Source organism: Capsicum annuum, chromosome 10 (genome assembly GCF_002878395.1).
Source record: "Capsicum annuum cultivar UCD-10X-F1 chromosome 10, UCD10Xv1.1, whole genome shotgun sequence".
Taxonomy (NCBI): Eukaryota; Viridiplantae; Streptophyta; class Magnoliopsida; order Solanales; family Solanaceae; genus Capsicum; species Capsicum annuum.
Window position 1 is genome coordinate 122,893,721 of NC_061120.1, and position 20,782 is coordinate 122,914,502.

A 20,782-nucleotide genomic window follows, 5' to 3' on the forward strand; every position below is an offset into this window, starting at 1 on the left:
CAAATTAAAAGTTGAAATTCACCATTTTTAAATGAATGTTTTAGTGTTATACGAAGTGAATATTCAACGAAGTCTAGAATTTTTTTCTTCATCTCCAACTATAATTTGCAGACATATCATTGTATATAGACATAGATCTTACTTTTACAATGTACATTATATTTAATAAAACTGAATTTGGTTGTATATTAAGTACTTAAGCAATTCACCAACAAAAGCTGATAGCTACAATCCGAATAGAAAATAACTCCACTAATGGTGAAATTTTCAAATGCAACATCACCTATCCATTCACTTGCATACTGCATCATAATTGAAATCAAAACCGAAGCCATTGTTCTTCGAATTAATTTGAACGAATTTTAAATGAAAAAAAGTTTACAAAAGCTAATTTACGATGAATTTTGATAGATTTTATATACAATGATCAACAAATTGAAAAAGGAAAGGAATTTTATTAGTATCCGGACGAGAAGGAAGATTTATCAGCTTCAATAGATAAGAAAAACATTAATTTCAAGGAAGATATTTTGGGGGATTTGGGCGAGTTTTCTGTTGGTTTTTAAGTGTCCGTTAATTATGATTATAGAATAAAATTAGTTTAGCGGATAATTAGAGGGAATTCAATAGTAATGGCTATTTAGTGGAAATAGTTAACAGCAAAGGAACTGTGGGCAACGAAATTTTATTAAATCGAAATCCATATGAAATTCGAATTATGTTAAATTCAAAATAGATTATTCCCAAATAAATATTGCAAATTAATATAATTGAATTAATTATTTAAGTCCAACATATATAGATTAAATTAAAGTCCAATTTTTATAAGGCTAGCCTATTGATTTGGGCTACAAATGAGGAGCCCACTTTGTTAAGCCCAAGATATTGTCATATTTTAGAGGCCCAAATAAGAGCCACGTGTCAAATGATGTGGCATGCCAAGTCAAGTGAAGGAGCCAATAGGACCATGCAACATATCAAAATGATGCAGCATGCCCAATAAAATCAAAGCCCATAAAAGGCACCACATCACTTGAATTTGATTGGTCAAAGGAAGTTCATCTTCATCATGACTCTTTTCTTTCCACAACTATAAATAGGGGTCTCATAATTCAGAAAAGAAAACCCCGAGAATTCTAATAAAAAGCAAGAGAAAGCTCGTGGATCAAACGCCGTAATTTTTCTACAAAGCTCAAGCATTCAAATCAAGTTCATCAAGATTCAAGATCAAGACCGCCATATTCAAGAACAAGCCTAAAAGCCCTTGAATTCAAGCACAAGTCAAGATCAAATCCATCAAATCTGCAAATCAAGTTCAAATTCAAGATCAAGCTTGAAGTCCTTAAATTTATATTTGAAAAGGCGAATCAGAGGATTCATAGAGATTGTAACACTCAGATATTGAAATCGATAAATTGATTGTTGTAATATTTTTCTTATCTCGATTATTTATTTTTAATCTCGAGAAATTTTACTGTCCAATAAATTCTGGCATGCCCAGTGGGACAATCCCTACCTCTCATCTCAACTTTTCCAACTGCAAAGTTCAACAACACTGAAATGACATCCAAGAAGGTCAACTCTCAATCAACTGCTTCTAAGGCTGTTGATTAAAAGTTCTCTGCTGAAGTAGAAAGCATCCTTGGTGTTACTTTTGGAAGCTTAGAAGCTGTAACAAGGAGCACGGCACGCTTGCTAGGACAACAAACACATCCAGTGTCGTCTGTGCCAACTCGAGTTTTTGGATCTTCAACCCTAAAAGGAACGAAGTTCAATACAAGTGCTTCAAAAGGAGGAAGAAGTGTTGCGGAATCGCTTAAGAAGACTCTAGCTTTACTTAAGCATTTGGTTCCAAATACTCTGGCACAAAAAGAGATGGTCATTCAACAAACGCGTCATCTCCAATTATACCGCATAAGATGAACACTTCAAAGATCAACTTATATGATAATCCGTATTACTATCCAACGTCTCCAGCAATCATGCAACCAATGGTGACTGATGTCTCGTCTATGGAGGGGCAGCTTGAGAATCTGACAAGGCAATTAAGGGCCTAACCAAATATGTTTAGAATCAAGATCCTCGGATTGATAAGATAGTAGATAGGATGGAAGGCCTGATAGACGGAGAGTCTAGCCATGCACCTAGAAAATTTCCAGAGGCTCACATAACAGAACATCCTGTGAAACAAATACCACCGACTAAAGAGGTACAAGTTTATTTTGAGAGAATGATCTCGATTGAGCAATTGAAGGAATTCATTAAAGAGACCCTCAAAGACAAGTACAATATTTTTACCAAGTCTTCCCTTGCGTATGCCAAGACCTACACTGTGAGAATAGATGCCTCAAAGTGTCTGTCGTCTATCAAGCCCCCGAATTTCAATAATTTAAGGTCAAAGGGAACCCAAAACAATATGTTGCATACTTTGTTGAAACATGTAATAATGCTAGAACTTATGGTGACTATCTTGTCAAACAGTTTGTTCGTTCCCTAAAGGAAAACACCTTTGATTGGTATACAGACCTTGAGCCCAACTCCATCGATAGTTGGGAGCAATTGGAGCATGAGTTCCTGAATCGCTTTTATAGCATAATACGTATAGTGAGCATGGTAGAGCTCACCAATAGTCGATAAAGAAAGGACGAACTAGTCATTGACTTTATCAATCAATGGAGAAATACTATCCTAAACTATAAAGATAGGCCGGCGAAGCTTCTACAATAGAGATGCGTATCCAAGGAATGCACTGGGAGATTCTCTACATCTTGTAAGGCATTAAGCCTAAATCCTTTGAAGAGTTAGCTACATGTGCTCACAACATAGAGCTGAGCATGTCTTCTACTGGAAAGGGAGTAGCGCATATCCATGACCCTCGAACGGGAAAAGATAAGCAAAAACCCAAATAATGGGGCAAGTTTGTCCCCAAAAGTGACAACAACGAATCTATGAATATTGACGTGTCTTCTGTGAAGGTTACCACGAAGATAAGCAAGAAACAAAATGTGAAGATGACTTATGGAGCACGTCCAAATCAGAAAACTTTAAAGGAGATGCAAGAAAATAAATATCCCTTCTTTGATTCTGATGTTGCTGAGATTTTCGATAAACTCCTTGAGCATAAGCTCATTAAACTCCTAGAGATGAAATGACCCAACGAATTTGGAAGGAGCAATGGCCCTAATTATTGCAAGTATCATAGGCTTGTGAGTCACTTTTTGGAAAATTGTTTTGTCTTGAAAGACATTCATGCAACTGGAAAATAAAAAGAGGATCCTCTTCGATGATGAAACGGTCGGTTCTCATAAAATCTCTATCATTTTTGCCTCACTTAATCCAGTCCAAATATGTGCTGAAGAACATAATAAGAAACTATTAGATCCTGTCGGGTCTTGAGTTGATGAAGACGATGACGAAGGTTGGACTCTAGTGACCAGGCGCAAACATGGGAAGACGAGTCTTCAAAAGGAGTCGTCCAAGAAGCCAACAAGAAGGAGGATGGTAAAAAAACCAAAGAGATAGAATTTGGTTGAACATTTAAAGAAGACAAGGGTAATGGAGCTTCACCACCAAAAACCACGGTGTCCAGTAATGTTGGAAGAATTCTTACCAAGTTGGTTTCTTGCAAAGACTGATCAAGTCAACCTTGAGGCATCTTGTTTTAATACTACCAAAGAGGGGGAAAGGGTGAAAATATACCCATGGAAGTTCCTTTATCTTCTAAAAATCTTATTGAAACTCTTGGCCAGGAGGCACATGTATGTGATACAAAAATCATATTTATAAATAATAATCTTCTGCTTGAAGGAACCCTACACAATCGTCCTTTATACATAGTAGGTCAAGTTCTAGGAAATAAGATGAATAGAATCTTGATTGATGAGGGATCCGGAGTTAACATCCTGCCTAACCGTATGATGAAAGAACTTGGCATCGCTACCGACGAACTGGCTGAAAGCCGTATAACGATCCAAGGCTTCAACCAAGGGGGCAGAGGGCCATGGGAGTTGTCAAGTTAGGATTCGTATGGATGATTTTCAATCAAACGCATTGATGAATGTGATCGATGCCAAAACTTCATATAATATATTACTTAGTAGGCTTTAGGTATACGAGAACAAGCATTGGCTAACTTCTTGGCAGACCACCCGATACCTGATGATTGAAAACTGAGCGATGAGCTTCCTGATGAAGATGCAATGGTTATTAAAGTCAGACCCCCATGGAATATGTACTTTAATGGTGCCACACATCGAGATAGATCTGGTGCCGGTGTGGTGTTCGTCCTGCCACAAGAAGAGGTCATCCCATACTTTTTTACTCTAAAAAACCATTGCTCTAACAATGTTGCTGAATATTAAGGGTTAATAATTGGACTTGAGATGGCAGTTGACATGAAACAACTACAATTACTAGTCTTTGGTGACTCCCAATTGGTGAGCAAGAAGCTTTTGGTAAGCTATGAAGTCAGAAAACCTGAGCTACGCCCATATCATGATTATGCACAGAAGTTAATGGGGTGGCTTGGAGAAATAACCCTCTAACATATGCTAAGGATATAAAATAATCAAGCTGATGCCCTAGCTACTTTGGCCTCAACCCTGACTCTTCCAAATCAGACGTAAGTTACTATCCACCAAGAATGGGTAGTACCACCATCAAATGAGGATATAGAAAATAGAGTTGAATACCTTGTTCCCATGTCTGAAGCTGCAAAGAAAGATTGGCAACACCTATCATTGACTATTTATGTTATGGGATACTTTCATAAGGTCCAAGAAAAAGGATTGACATCCGTTGTCGTGCACCTCACTTATTTTACTATAAGGACACATTGTATTAAAGATCATTTGAAGAAGTACTCTTACGGTGTTTGGGAGAAGAAAAAGTAGTTCAAGCTTTGGAATAAGCACACTCGGGAGTTTGTGGATCACATCAGTCTGGACCAAAGCTCAATTTTCACATTACAAGGATGGGATATTATTGGCCAGCGATGGTGAAATATTTCTTGGACTATGCTAGAAGATGCAAAGCTTGCCAATTCCATGCAAATTTCATACGTCAACCTCCTAAAGTATTACACTCAACTGTAGCATCTTGTCCATCCAATGCTTGGGGAATGGATGTTGTTGGTCTACTACCAAAATTTTTTGGTGGATACTTATACATCTTGGCCGCAATAGATTACTTCTTAAATATGTCAAAGTTGTTGCTCTCAAAGAAGTAATGAAAGAGAATGTTACGAATTCCATCCGAGTGAATATCATCTACCGCTTTGGAATCCCTCAATATATAATAAACGACAATGGCAAGCCATTCAATAACAAGTTGATGAACAAAATTTGTGATCTATTTGGCTTTAAGCAGCGCAAGTCTTCTATGTACCATGCTGCCACTAATGGTCTAGCCAAAGCGTTTAATAAGACTTTATGCAATCTATTGAAGAAAGTCGTCTCCAAGTCCAAACGAGACTGGCATGAACGAATGGAAGAAACTTTAAAGGCATATAGAACAACTTACCGTGCACCAACGCAAGCAACCCCATATTCGCTTGCTTTGGAGTTAAAGTTTTCCTGCCACTTAAACATTAAAGACCTTCTTTAAGACTGATTATTCAAAAAGGGCTCTCTGATGAAGAAAATGCTAAATTGCATCTTGCAGAATTAGAAGCTCTTGATGAAAAGAGGCTGGAGGCTCAGCAAAATCTTGAATGTTACCAAGCCCGTCTATCTCGTTCTTTCAACAAAAGAGTTTGCTTGAGGTGTTTCCAAGTTGGAGATCAAGTCCTCACAGTAAGAAGGCCCATTATTACTTCTCGTAAGCTTGGGGGGGGAATTCACCCTAAAGTGGAATGGACCATATGTCGTACAAGAAGTATATTTAAATGGTGCTTACAAGCTCGTCGATGCAGATGGAGTAAAAATCGGCTCTATCAATGCCAAGTTCTTGAAGAAGTATTATCCTTAAAAAAAAGATGACACTCCTTAAGGCAATAGTATAAACGACATATCCACTCCTAGCCCGTAAGAGTATAAAATGTGTATGGCTTAAAAAAATGCCCGTTAGGTTAAAAACCTCGAAAGAGGTGGCCTAGACAAAAGTTAGGCTACAAAAAAAACACTCACCCAGAACTACGTTGTGATTTGATCGTCTTCACTTAGGTACGTAGGTGCTTAGAATTTCATTCTGAGTTCAGCTACATGAGTGTAAAAAAATATTCTTGCAGTATCCACCATACGAACGCCAAGTATGAAACTATTCTAATAAAATTTGGACTTACTCTAAATATTTGTGGCTCAATGGGGCAACCTGTCGAAAAGAAAAAGATTTCCTTCAAGGAATTTGGAATGCTAAAGTTCTCTAAGCCTGCAACTAAAAGCATCTTAAAATTTCCATGTCTTAAGATGGACAAAATTTATCCCCTTGCACCTTAAGCTGACCTCTTACGTATTTATCCTTAAAAGTTTCCATGTCTTAAGGTGGAAAAAATTTGTCCCTTTGCACCTTAAGCTGACCTCTAATGGGTTTATCCTTAAAAGGATATTGAAATTTTCATGCCTTAAGGTGGACAAGATTTGTCCCTTTGCACCTTAAGCTGGCCTCTAACAGGTTTATCCTTAAAAGGATATCGAATTTTTCATGCCTTAAAATGGACAAGATTTATCCCTTTGCACCTTAAGATGGCCTCTAACGGGTTTATCCTTAAAGGATATCGAAATTTTCATGCCTTAAGGAGGACAAGATTTGTCCCTTTGCACCTTAAGTTGGCCTCTTACGTGTTTATCCTTAAAAATTTTCATACATTAAGGTGGACAAGATTTTCCCTTTTCTCCTTAAGCTGGCCTCTCACGAGTTTATCCATAAAGTATATCAAAATCTTCATGACTTAAGGTGGAAAAAATTTATCTCTCTACACCTTAAGTTAACCATTGAAAAGGGCTCATACTTAGAAAAGACCATCGCATAAATGCATCAGTAAAAGGGCTCATACTTAGAGAAGACCATTGGATAAATGCATCGGTGAAAGGGACCATACTTAAATAAAACCATTACATCTTGAAGCAAAATTGGTCGGGTCTTGAGGTGACGGGGGCGAAGTTAAACCCTCGCACCTTAAGCCGACGTCCACCATCTTCAAGCAAAATTGGTCGGGTCTTGAGGTGACGGAGGAGAAGTTAAACCCTCACACCTTAAGCTAACGTCCACCATCTTCAAGAAAAATTAGTCGGGTCATAAGGTGCCGGAGGCAAAATTAAACCGTCGCACCTTAAGCCAAAGCCCACCGTCTTCAAGTAAAATTGGTCGGGTCTTAAGGTGACGGAGGTAGAGTTAAACTCTCACACCTTAAGCCGACATCCACCGTCTTCAAGAAAAATTGGTCGGTTCTTGAGGTGACGGAAGCAAAATTAAACCCTCGCGCCCTAAGTTGATTGTTGCATAGCCACCGTCTTGAAGTCAAAATTGGTCGGTCTTAGAGTGTACGGAGGCGAAATTAAACTCTCCCACCCTAAGTTGATTGTTGCATCTTGCTATTTGTTTTAACCCTGCAAAAAAAAGGGTAAACAAGAAAGAAAGTAAAAACAAAAATAGAAAGGATGTTACCTGTCAGAGCATTGCGATCTTGAATGTTGTATATGACCAACTTGGATTGAGACAAGATGCCTTGATGAGAATAAAGCCCTCAAAATCTAGTTTGAAGTAATCAAATTGCTCTTTGGTGATGACGGTCCCACGTCAAGATATAAATTATTTGGTGAGGCGGTGCAAATCTGAAATCATCTATCGGACAACATATAAGATCGACTTAAAAAAGAATAATCTAGAACAATCCAAAAAGTGTTAAAATTCAAATTTTGGATATGTAATATATGCATGTTTCCACGATCTATAAAATCAAGCAGATCATAATTTTGATACTCTCAAATTGAGATATAATTTTTGTGGTGACGTTTAAATAAATCATACTTTAAGTCTAGTCTCAAAAAGATTAAAAATCTCGACAAGTCTTGAAGTAGAGGACATTTTGCGGGCAACAAAATTTTATTAAATCGAAATCCGTACGAAATTCAGATTATTTTAAATTCAAAATGGATTAGACTCAAATAAATATTGTGGATTAATATAATTGGATTAATTATTTAAGTCCAAATATATATGAATTTAATTAAAGTCTATTTTTTATTGGGCTAGCCCATTGATTTGGACTACAAATGAGGACCCACTTTGCTAAATCCAAGATATTGTCATATTCTAGAGGTCCAAATAAGCGTCACGTATCAAATGATGTGGCATGCCAAGTCAAGTGAAGGAGTCAATAGGACCATGCCACATGTCAAAATGATGCAGCAGACCTAATGAAATCAAAGCCCATAAAAGACGTCACGTCACTTGAATTTGATTGGTCAAAGAAAGTCCATCTTCATCATGACTCTTCCCTTTCCACAACTATAAATAGGGGTATCATAATTCAAAAAAAAAGAAACCCTAGAACTCTAACAAGAAGTAATAGAAAGCTCATGGATCAAACACCATAATTTTTCTACAAAGCTCAAGCATTCAAATCAAGTTCATCAAGATTCAAGATCAAGACCGACAGATTCAAGAACAAGCTCAAAAGCCCTTGAATTCAAGCACAGGTCAAGATCAAATCCATTAAATCCGCAAATCAAGTTCAAATTCAAGATCAAACTTGAAGCCCTTGAATTTATATTTGAAAATGCGAATCAGAGGATTCATAGAGATTGTAACACTCACGTATTGAAATCAATAAATTAATTGTTGCGATATTTTTCTTGTCTCGATTATTTATTTTCAATCTCGAGAAATTTTACTATCCAACAGGAATATTTTTATCCTTTCTCCTAAAATTAAATCCTACCATCCGGAGGATATGTAAGGTATAATAGGTAATTCAAATATATTCGGCAAAGTATACGAAATTTTTTATGATGGATAAGTCACACTATGTCATAGTTGTGCGAGGAATCTTTTAGTTGATTAAAGATTATGGATCCCACTCTATATTACTACTTTTCATTTTCTCTTCCCCACCCACTTTCTATTCGTCCTCACTTCTTCTGGTCCATGATAACATACCTTATATTCATCCTCACTCCTTCTGGTCCATGTTATCATGTATATTTTATTTTTTTTTGGTAAAATTGAGAAATAGCATACTTATCCATTTAATTATGAGTTTCATAACAATAGTTTCATAATTACATAATATAGCAAGTTATATTTTATATCTTTGCAAACTGTTGCTACAAAAATACAAATACATATGATTTTTACTACCCTTATGATCGATATGTATTTTGTATTTTTGTAAATTATTGCTACAAAAATACAAATACATATGCTACAAAATATAATTTGATAAAAAATGTTATTTTTTGTAATTTAATATTTAAGTATGCTACTTTATGTATTTTTTCCATTTTTTTTTGTTTGTTTAGATAGGCCATTATTTTTCCTCTCGTGTATTTTATTTCCTTTCTCTCACTTTTTTTTTTTTATAGTTTTGATTTTCATTTGCCAAAAATCATTATCAAATAGAGATAAACAGATTAATATTTTTCCAACTTTTATCTTCTTCGTTTTTTTCCATGTTTATGTTCTTTTGGTTACTCCCTCTCTTCATTTTTACTTGTCAACTTTCTTATTGACAGAAAAATTAATAAGAAGTAAATGATAGGGGTAATTTCATCATATTATCTTTTGAACATAATAAATTTAATGATTTGAAAAGTACATTAGATAATGATCCATATTTAAGTGAAATGGAGAAAAATAGGTAAATTATCCATAATTTTATAAACTAAATAAGTATTATTGGGCATCTCAAAATAGAAAAGTGAACAAATAAAGATAAACGGAAGGAGTAATATTTTAGACTTCCATAACATAAAATTTTAATAATAAGTGCAACATCAATATAGCAATTAAATTCTATATAATAAATAAAAAAATAAAAGATTAATATGTATCATAAAATTTATATATATATTAATTTTTAAAAGATTAATCAATTTATAATCTAATTTAATTTTTCATAAATACCTATATCTACTAATATACTCTTTTTGCATCACTTTTTTCATGGACACTCCTTAGTTAAGGGGCACAATGATTAACTAGAAAGAAAGGGCACAATGATAAATCAGAAAGAACGATTCAATTAAGTTATTGAGCAATTTTCTTGTTAGGAGTATAAAGAAAGCTAGGAAAGTATAGGTGAGACACAGATTGAGATATTTCAACTTGATTCATCCCTTAAAAAGGTCATTAAAGATATACATTATTAAATTAACTTTATTGATGATTTTTTGAAACTCTAAATTTGACTATTACTTTCTCCGTCCAACAATGTCACTATACTAATCTGTCCAATAATACTTGTACAGTTTGAAAAACTAAAGAATAATTTATCCATTTTACCCTTGATATTAATACTTTTCATTATTAAATGCATTTTTTGAAGCAATAAATTAATTATATTTAACGAATGATATAGTAACATTATCTCTATTATTTATTGTTTCATAATCTGTGTGTCAAGTTAATAATGGACCAGTATTGTTGGACGGTGAGAGTACTATTTGATGCACTTGGTTAATGCTAATGGTAATTTGAAAAATAATAATAAACACTTTTGATTTACGAAAATAGATAAGTAAACTGAAACTGAAATATTTAATGTAAAATAAAACGGACAAAGTATAAAATAGAGAAGCATTGTTGAGAAAAAAGAGAGAGTACCGGTAAAATAGTGAAATGCAAGAATGGACCAAAAGAAAATACGAGGAAATGAGGGTAGAGGAACATTGAATGACCAGATGAGACCCACAAAAACACTTGGCAAAAAGTAAATGGTGTTGGTTGTGTCTCACCCAAATTAAAAAATTTCAAAAGTACACTACGGCCTCCTGCATCTTCTATGTGTTCGACCACTTTGCTTCCCAGTTCCCACTGAATTGCAATTAAGTGATGAATAAATCATGACTTTGATTAATACGGGTGAAACTGCTTGAGTAATACAAGATTGCTTTCGGTGAACCTTCAAAAATATACTTCTGGAGATCTTGAACGTTCATCAATTGGATTGAAGTATGTCACACAAACTTGCAAGAGCCAGCTTCTTGTCTTTCCAAGTAGTTAAGTGATCAACAACAGCGTTTTTATCATCTGAAGGCAAGGTGTCATGTGCAACTAGTATTCTGTTTCTAGCATCCCATCAATGAGACCAAACTCCATGGCCTGCCATAGAGCAGTAAAGAAAGAAAATGTTTGATTAATCAGATGGATTCTTGTCTCATGCTAAAAATGGCACTGAAGGAAATGAGATCAGATAAAATGGAACCATATCTACACCATGCGAATAACTACTTCTGAAATTGGTAACAAGCTTTTTGGGGCATTTAGAAACACTATAGCAACCAAGGAGTAGCATCTAAAACATCAGCATACAAGTATAGCATGAGCAACATTACCTCAGAGGCAGACAAAAAGCGATCCCTTTCAGTGTACTGTTGCACCTTCTCAATTGGTTGGCCGGTGAAGGCAGAATACATGCTATCAATTTTCTGTATAATAAAGTAGATATGTCAACTCAATCATAAAATCCTGGAAAATATGCTACTCCTTCCATTCCAATTTATGTGATGGTGTTTGACTAGGCACGGAGTTTAAGAAAGAAAAACTGGGAAATTCTGAACTATAACCATCTATAAATGTGGTTATAAATATTTCATTAACGACAAGGGAGACGTAGTAAAATTATTTCTACGTATAGCAAAGTGTTGTTCTTTTTGAGATAGACTAAAAATGAAATACCGTCCCATAAATTCGGGCAGAGGTATTAACTACTCTGCCAGAACTTTAGCTTAATTTTATAGGTGAACTACAATATCCTATTTTCCATAATCCTAATTTAATATCTTATGTCCCTCGTCACAAGTCTGGTGCATCATATCCTTCAAGTTCACAAGTCACATGCTCTCTGTGAAGGGCCATGGATGTTAGCTTAAAATAATACCCTGACGGTTGACACCCATGTATAAAGTTGAACCGAAAATTTTGGTGATCCGTTTGAGCACAAGTGCATCCCTATCATCAATCTTTTTCTAATAAGTTAAATGAAGAGCCTAGACAGGAACCAGTAAAATTGAAACAAAAGTTTGCAAAGACACTTCTATATGGTCATCATGATCCTATGCTGTGTTTTTCCAAATTATACACATGGAAAAAGGAAGTCCATGGAACCTTCTGTGCTAACAAATTCTCAATCTGGTCTTCACTATGTTTATTCTGGATGACCATATAACAATGATTTTTGTATTTTTTGGTGAAGTGGTATAAAAATGACTTTGTAGTAGAGTACAACAAATGCTAAGTGGACCTCCATCAACTTAGCTTTATGAGCTTTATGACCCTATTAGAAAAGTTATGTATCTATTACATATGGTTCATCAAAAAGTTTAACCAATGCCCATCTTTTGATCATGTTATTTAGTGTGTACATTTCATTTATATCTTACAATTTCCCTGTGTATGCGTTAATAGACTTATGAGTCATCATAATTTGAGTCATGTTAAATCTAGGAAGAGTTTTGTTAGTGACATTGCTGATATCAATATAAATGATGCATGATAAATTTATTAGAAGGCTTTCAGTTTTTTTTCAATTTTTGTTATTATTATTTACTTTGGTTGTACCTCAAATCTTTCAAAGGGTTATGCAAGTAACATATGAATCTGCAACCATGATATTTTCTGTGTATTATTTGATTGTTATCATAATATTTTTCATTGAATGTTGATACACATACTCTACAAACTAAATGTGGTAAATGATACACATCCTAATCTGAAAACAATGACATTAAGCTTAAGTCGTTCAGGAATTGAAAACTCCGCTTGCAAAGTTAAGCTTGGTGCACATGAAACAGACCTCCCAAGTACTCTTTATAATTTTATTTCACCATGTATAGGGTGGGGCTCCAAGAAAGAGATCAAGATAAGGAGAGCATTAATTTGAATTTGGAACTGAGCAAAGATAATCTTCTTTGAAACCCACTCGTAGATTATCAGAAACAGAAGGTTGAATAAGAATAACTACAAACCTGGCGAGATTGAACTGCTTCGTTTACTTGGCGTCGCACATCCTCCACGTGCCCCTAAAGCAGTTAGTGCAAGTAGTGTTTTAATAGAAATAAAACCCGTTTAAGTAGCTAAAAAGGGAGCATCTTCATACAGCTGTTTTTTTATGATCAAGCATCTTCATACCGTTTTGAACTAGCAAAAATAGTCACAAGAAAATATTTGAGTACATTGAGATAGAGGATAAGAATTTATTGGAAAAATGAAAGTTCCCTTTCATTATGCCTGACAGAAAAAAAGAAGCAAAAAGATAAAAATATGTGGCAGATTGGCACATACCACCAAGTGTTTAGTAGTGTTGCACCAATACAAAGTTTAGTAATACAAATGTACAATCAATTTCACAAAGTTTTTGTCAGATCAAAATAGTTGTTTACGTTTATTTAACTGTTTGAGCTATTTATACTAGGAAAAATAAAATAAAAAAGAGTGATCATCCAATAAGTTGGAAGTAAAAAAAATTGGGCACTCCATTTAGCAAAGAGAGGGGTGGGGACATGGGGGGTGGAGGTGTTTGTAACATTACCAAATCCGAGGAAAGGTAGTTGTAATTCCCCCAAAGTAACACATCTTAACTGACACTTTATTAGCAAAAGAGAAGAGGACTTACTCCACAACCACTTTGAGGTTGATGAACCATTATACGTGCATTTGGCATTGCATACCTCATGCCTTTTTCTCCGCCGGCAAGAAGAAGTGCTCCTTGGCTCGCAGCAGCTCCAAAACATACTGTACCAACCTTAGGCTTTATCTGAAAAAAGAAGGCATTGCTTGAAAGCATAATTATCATAAGAACAAACATATCTGCAATGGAAGTCGTCAAAGTTGATTAAATAGAATGATAACAGACACTATAAAGTGGCATACTTACCCATGACATGCAGTCATATATTGCCAAAACAGCATACGTGCTTCCACCAGGACAGTTAAGATAGATCTGACATTGCAAAACATGGATGTAATTGTAAACAAGACCTTTTTACATACAACTTGATGAAAAAAAAAATCTAGCTATATGGTTATGGCAAAGCGAAGCATTACCAAAATATCTGTGTATTCATCTATAGTTGCAAGGGTCACAAGTTGTGATATTACTTTCTGAGCAACTGCAGAGTTGATTGGTGTTCCAATGAAGATAATTCGATTCCTGAACAACACAGTAGAAAGATCCAAAGCACCCCCTGGTGTGATCACGGCAGGCATGATGGGTGGATTGCTGATCCCCTCTTTTGCTTCAATAACACCATATCTGTTCCCATGAATTTCAAAAGTGCAGCTGTTAGATTTTCTAGGAAAATGTTTCAATCAATGATTTAGTCTTTGTGTGTGAACATTGAACAATAGAATTTCAGAGACCAGCCAGTACACGAGACAATCACAATGCAATATTTCTGCTTGCTAGTTCAGTGCAGGCTGGCTGACCATCTTTTCTCCATGCACATTTTGGTCTATGCTCGTCTTATATATTTATTGCATAATAAGGACTTATACATTTTGGATTAATTGTTTCAACACTTCCCTAAGAGAGATTATTGTCTTTTGCCCTATTTATTCCAATTGTTTAAGACCTATCAAGCACCATAACAATATTAAAGTGGGCATGACAATTTGTTCTCTTTGTTATAGTCTCAGTTTCTACAATGTGCCACACAACAATGCCATCAAAGTGGAAGTGAAGATACTCATAATTAATATCACAAACAATATTTCTAGCAAGTAATAAAGGAAGAACATAAAGTATTATCAGTTCAGGAAAAAGAACAACAGTAAGCTTATATCAAGAGCAAGGGAAAATTAACCTTCTAAATTCTAATTCTAGATTGAAGAATGTCTGTTGGAAGATGCGAATACCAAGTGTGGAGAATATCTTTTTATTCTTATTTTCTTTCAGAACTACGTCGCTGCTGCATCTAGTAGTATTTTTTACCAAAATATGACCTTTTAAAGAAAAAATTAAAAATAAAAATAATAGCAAGTACATACAAGTTTGAGAAGTAAAGGTACCAATTAAAAAAAAAAGTCTGACTACTAGCATATGCAGTCTGAGGATTGAAGATAACAACAACAACATACCCAGTGAAATTCAACAAAGCCAGGTCTGGCAAGGGTAGAGTATACACAGACCATACCTTTAGCTCAAGGAGGTAGAGAGGCTGTTTCCGAGACCCTAGACTCAAGTGAAGCAAATAAAGTAGTAACGGAAAGGAAAAAGCAACAGTGAAACCAAAAAAAAAAAAAAAAACTAATAGCAAAGCAGTGCCGAGCATATATGCAAGGAGTCTAAGGATTGAAAATAAACCTTGAATTGGTAAAAGCTTCGGATTCGTGCTCATTGAGCTTTAATGGGATCCTCAACTTGTTGCTTGAAAATCCTAGAAATTGGCAAATTATAACCAAAATTCCACCCAAGGATTCATCGAATATTCGAGTTCCAAGATAATTAAGCAGCTAACTAAGTAATTAATTAACCCAATTGTGTCACCAATCCAGAACCTAACTTACCAATAGCTGATGAATCAGAATATGGACTTTGGAGAACAGAAACTACATTTTTCCTTAAGCTTCTGTGGAAAAGGAATTAGTATTAATTCCTTCTCAAATATATAAAAAAATATAATGTAAACTTTGCTTCAATAGATTAATTTACTGAATATACTAAAGCAATTATGAAAAGCAATTACCTAGAGGAAGGCAGAGAGGAAGTTTGGTGGCGGAAAGAGACTGGCATAATTGAAGTTCCGGTAATTGCAGACGCTACCATTTTGACTGAAGGAAGAGTGTTTGCCGGAGAAGATAGAAGCATCCCGCTAAAACGGAATAAGACCTCCGGATAACCCGAACCACTCTGTTGGATCTTTATTGGGCTATAGCTTTGTCCTCTAAAGCCCACTTAACAGTTAAGTGCTAATGGACATCTATCCAAATTGGATAAACTATATAGAGTAGCAAACCTAAGTTTTAAATTACAAAAATAGCATACTTTAATGAAATTACCTTATGCAGCAAATCTAACATTATTTAAGTGGGGGACCACAATTACCGTCTCTCAAAAGCAAGTTCCACTATTCACGCTTAAACTTTATCTTTTCTTTAACTGATTTATACTTTACCATTTTTCATGCTTTTTCACAGATTTTCTCTTTCAAATGTTTTCCTTCTTAACGTTTTTTCCACGATCTGATAAGGATATTGTTCCACAATTTCAGGTAACTAATTAATTCAGTTATTGCATATTATCAATTTCTCAATATTTTTTTTTTTGAATTTTGTACTATAAACAATTTCTCCACTTTATCTTTAAGATTTTGATTTTTGTAGATGTTAACTGAGAATCAAGGTCATCGGATTTGCTTAATTTTATTTTGTTTGTTTTTCAGTTAAATTTGATGTTTTATGAGTTGATATAGTTGAAAAAATTAAATTTTGGATGAGAATTGAAACTGGGTTTTGTTTTGTTGTGATTAATGAAGGATAACCGGAGTTGAATGGATATTGTAGATGATTTTGGATTGATCTATTGTTGTTGGTGGTTGGATTTTTTTGAAAATAGCTGATATTTTGAAGAAAAAAATGGTTGAAAAAAAATTCTTTTCCAAAAGACGAAAAATAAAAAAATATGAGAAGAAAAGAAAAGCAAAAGAAATTGCAGTCAAGCAATGTTGATGAGGATATTGAAAACTCTTGTGCTAATGGATCTGAAGAAGACAATGAGTTAATATGTATTTTATGTTTCTCCTAATATGTATTTAGGAATTGCAGTGAGGTGAATTGTTCTATTAAAAATACATATGCATGTTATACGTATTTTTTGATGTGTTGGTTGTATTTTGTTGATATATATAGTTTAAGGTATAGTTTTAATATGTATTTTATGTTATCATGATATGTATATATGGATCAGAGTGAGCTGATTTGTTCTGTTCAAAATATATATGCATGTTATATGTATTTTTTTATGTGTTGGTTGTGTTTTGTTGATTTCTACAGTTTAATAAAGTATAGTTTTAATATGTATTTTTATTTTTTCCTGATATGTATTTAGGGATTGCATTGAGCTGATTGTTCTGTTCAAAATACATATGCATGTTATATTTTTTTTTTTATGTGTTGATTGTATTTTGTTGCTTTTTATAGTTTACATGTTTTTTTTTTAAATTTGAGAAACATCAGTGGGTTCTCGCAGTTTTATTATTCTCCGAGAGGTGCATATTCTTACATAATTCATATGAATCCTTTGGTCACTATGTGGTTGTTCTGGCTGAGATAGAGAAATTAGCTGGGATTATCCCATTATGTCTCCAAGTTTGTAAAATCTACAAAAAAAAAAAAAGGTATTGATCTTTATAACCATCCAAGATACAAAGATAAAAAATTGTCAGATCTTTTTGATGTGTTACTTGCAGATGAATTGCTTCAACAATCAAGTGAAATCATGTAAGTACTTTAATATACATTTACCAAAATCGTAAGTTTGTAGAAATTAAATTTTATTATTCAATTTTTTTTTGTAGGGCTATGGTTTGTATATGGTAACATACGCAGAGTGTCTTTATTATGGTAAAAGAGTTCCTTTGATTGAGTTCAACCCCAACATACTTCGTACACGTTATGTTGCACTATTGTGGGATTATGACATGAGAAAACAAGAAGCAAATGCTCATAGCGATGTCGAAGCACCCTTGAGGCCTGGCAGGCAAAGCCGAATAACTAGTGTCACTGAAGTTTTAGAAATATGATGATTGTTGAATTTATTACATTAGATAATCGACAAACTGCTGTATGGATGTTGGTTATTTTGTACAAACTTATTTCATGTTTTGAAGTGTTTAAATGTCAGTACTTATTTTGAACTGAATGAAAGTAATTTATTTCTGTTGTATAAGTTGAATATGTTTTCAACGATTTTGTACTATGTGTTTTACTCCAGTGTTCAATAATATTGGTTGAAGTGAGATTGACCTCTGAAATACATATGCGGTTTTAAAATTTTCAATAAAAATACATATGCAGTTACCTTCATATATATTCTAATTTGTGTTCATTTACTTTCAAAATACATATGAGTTGCATTAAACTTTAAGTTTGGGAATTGAATGAAAGAAATTCATTTAAGTATTTTATGCAGTTTTACTTTTTTTTGCTGTGAGATTTAGAGATCAAAATACATATACAGTGTTCAGATTTTGCATTAAATAAATAAATATGCAAAATGCATCATATGTATTTAGCTCCAATATATATATATATATATATATATATATATATATATGAAGCATATGTATACAGATATGTATACATATATGTATTTTAATGTTTACTCATTCAATTTCAAATTAAATATAAATTGTTCAGATTTTAGAATAAAAATACATATGCAATATACATCAGATCGCAAATGCTAAATAAATGTTTAGAACCATAAAACTGAGTTCATTATTATAAAAAGTGCAGAAGAAAGTATTAAAAAATACTACAGAAGAAAAAATGTATCATTTACGGTATTTCCTACAAGAGCGTCTATTGTGACCCTTAGCCCTACATCCAGTGCATGAGTTGATGTTCTTCTTTCCAAAAATATCCCGAATCGATTTTCCATGATCCTTTTTTGCAGGTCTTCCAGGAGGACATTTGTACTTTGGTGGCAGTACAATTGTTATAGACGTCTCTTCTTTCAACAACGAATGTAGATAAACTTGCAAAGGTGCTCCCAACAACTTTCTCCAAAATGCTTACATATAAAGAAAGACAATTCATGTCTTGTATCTCTTTTTTATGCAAAATAAATACCTTTAAACCCATATCGCGCTATGTATTTGTATTTGCCCCGCATTACCACTGATTTGATATTCCACTAAAATATGTTTGTTGGCCCAATCTATATTTAAGTGTGATGCCAAAACATCATGCAACTCGTTGAATGATGCTATTATGCTCAACAATATAGCATCAATGACGTACTCTTCATAATTTTTTTCATACATCCACCTTCCAGAGTGCTTCACGAAAACTGATATGCTTCTCATTTCTAACAGATTTCACCCAAAATATACAAATATACATATTTCTAAGAAGTCAATTATTACAACATACACTTTTTCAAAAAAAAAAATAGATTTTTTCAGTTAGAAACGTAAATTATACTTACACAGCTAACAACTACAATCAAAAATACATTTACTGAACATTTGTTAAACTTAAAATACAAACACAGCAAAAGTTTTGAACCAAATACAGAAACTACTGAATCGAACAGAAGTAAAACATGTATAACATATATTTTCACATATACAGTTATATTCTGAAATTTCGACAAACAAACCAAAAATACATATGCAGTGTTAACATTAAGTATAGCATAAATACATATATAGTTTTAACATTAAATACAAAAAAATACATCTGGGAGCATACCTAATTTGTATTTTGATATGTGTCAATAAAATTTCATCACATTCAACAGCTTAATTCGATCATTCATTGATCTAGGATTTCAGAAAATAATTGAATAAAATTCAAATCAAAATTTGTTTAAATTATGTTCATAATCGAATTCTACAAAGCTTCACAATTTGTTCAAAAAATACATTAAAATAAAATTTATTTAAAGTAAAATACAAACACAGCAAAAGTTTTCAACCAAATACAAAAACTATTGAATCGAACAGAATTAAAACATGCATAACATATATTTTCACATATACAATTATATTCTAAAATTCCGACAAACAAACCAAAAATACATATGTAGTGTTAACAAGCATAGAAAAAATACATATACAGTTTTAACATTAAATACAAAAAATACATCTGGGAGCATACCTAATTTGTATTTTGATATGTGTCAATAGAATTTTATCACATTCAACAGCTGAATACGATCATTCATTGATCTAGGATTTCAAAAAATAATTGAATAAAATTCAAATCAAAATTTGTTTAAATTATGTTCATAATCGAAATTCTACAAAGCTTCGCAATTTATTCAATTGTTAAACCGATCAAAATAATAACAAACGATCATCAAATAAATAGTCGAACAGTGAAATTTTAATACCTGAAATAACTTCTAAACTAAAATTTGGCAACAAATAATTGAATTCTGAAGGTTTTTGTTATATATGTTGAATTTACTCCTACATTGCTTATAACTCGAAATTCGTTTAGAAATTTTTCATACAAAATTTAACGGCGACAACAAAAAACTTGATAGGAGCATCAGTAATGGGTTAAACAAAAAACAAACCGAAAACATTAATGATTACGTACCTTAAGTAACAGTAACGGTTGAATTTTCAACTGATAGTTGAATTCGAACAAATTGAACTGAAGAATCTATAATTGAATTTGATTCAATCAAATTGATGCTTCATTTCGAAACTGCTGTTGATTTCGAAGAAGATACTGTCGAATTTGATTGAACAACAGCAATGATTGAATTAGAAAACACGGTTGAATTAGAAGAAATTTCTCATAAAAACGAAAAATAGACTTTGATTTTAATTTGTTTTCCCAGATGAACTCGTTAATGTATGAAACTGAAATTTGAAATTTGTTCAGTGCTGTTAAGCAAAAACGGAAATAACGTTATTGAAGTTGTTTTAATGGAAAAGGAATCTACAAA

The 20,782-nt window shown here is 33.4% G+C and overlaps 1 protein-coding gene across 1 annotated transcript; it reads right to left on the reverse strand.

Annotated features, from left to right (window-relative positions):
• Positions 1 to 10,701: 10,701 nt before the first annotated feature.
• Positions 10,702 to 16,086, reverse strand: LOC107845683 (ATP-dependent Clp protease proteolytic subunit 6, chloroplastic). Its single transcript, XM_016690130.2, has 9 exons — positions 15,843 to 16,086; positions 15,664 to 15,725; positions 15,461 to 15,533; positions 14,203 to 14,410; positions 14,033 to 14,098; positions 13,772 to 13,912; positions 13,125 to 13,178; positions 11,493 to 11,585; positions 10,702 to 11,259 (listed from the first exon to the last, which is right to left on the reverse strand). Exons 1-9 carry the CDS (start codon positions 15,962 to 15,964, stop codon positions 11,212 to 11,214), a joined length of 867 nt encoding a protein of 288 aa, XP_016545616.2. The 5' UTR covers positions 15,965 to 16,086; the 3' UTR covers positions 10,702 to 11,211.
• Positions 16,087 to 20,782: the final 4,696 nt, after the last annotated feature.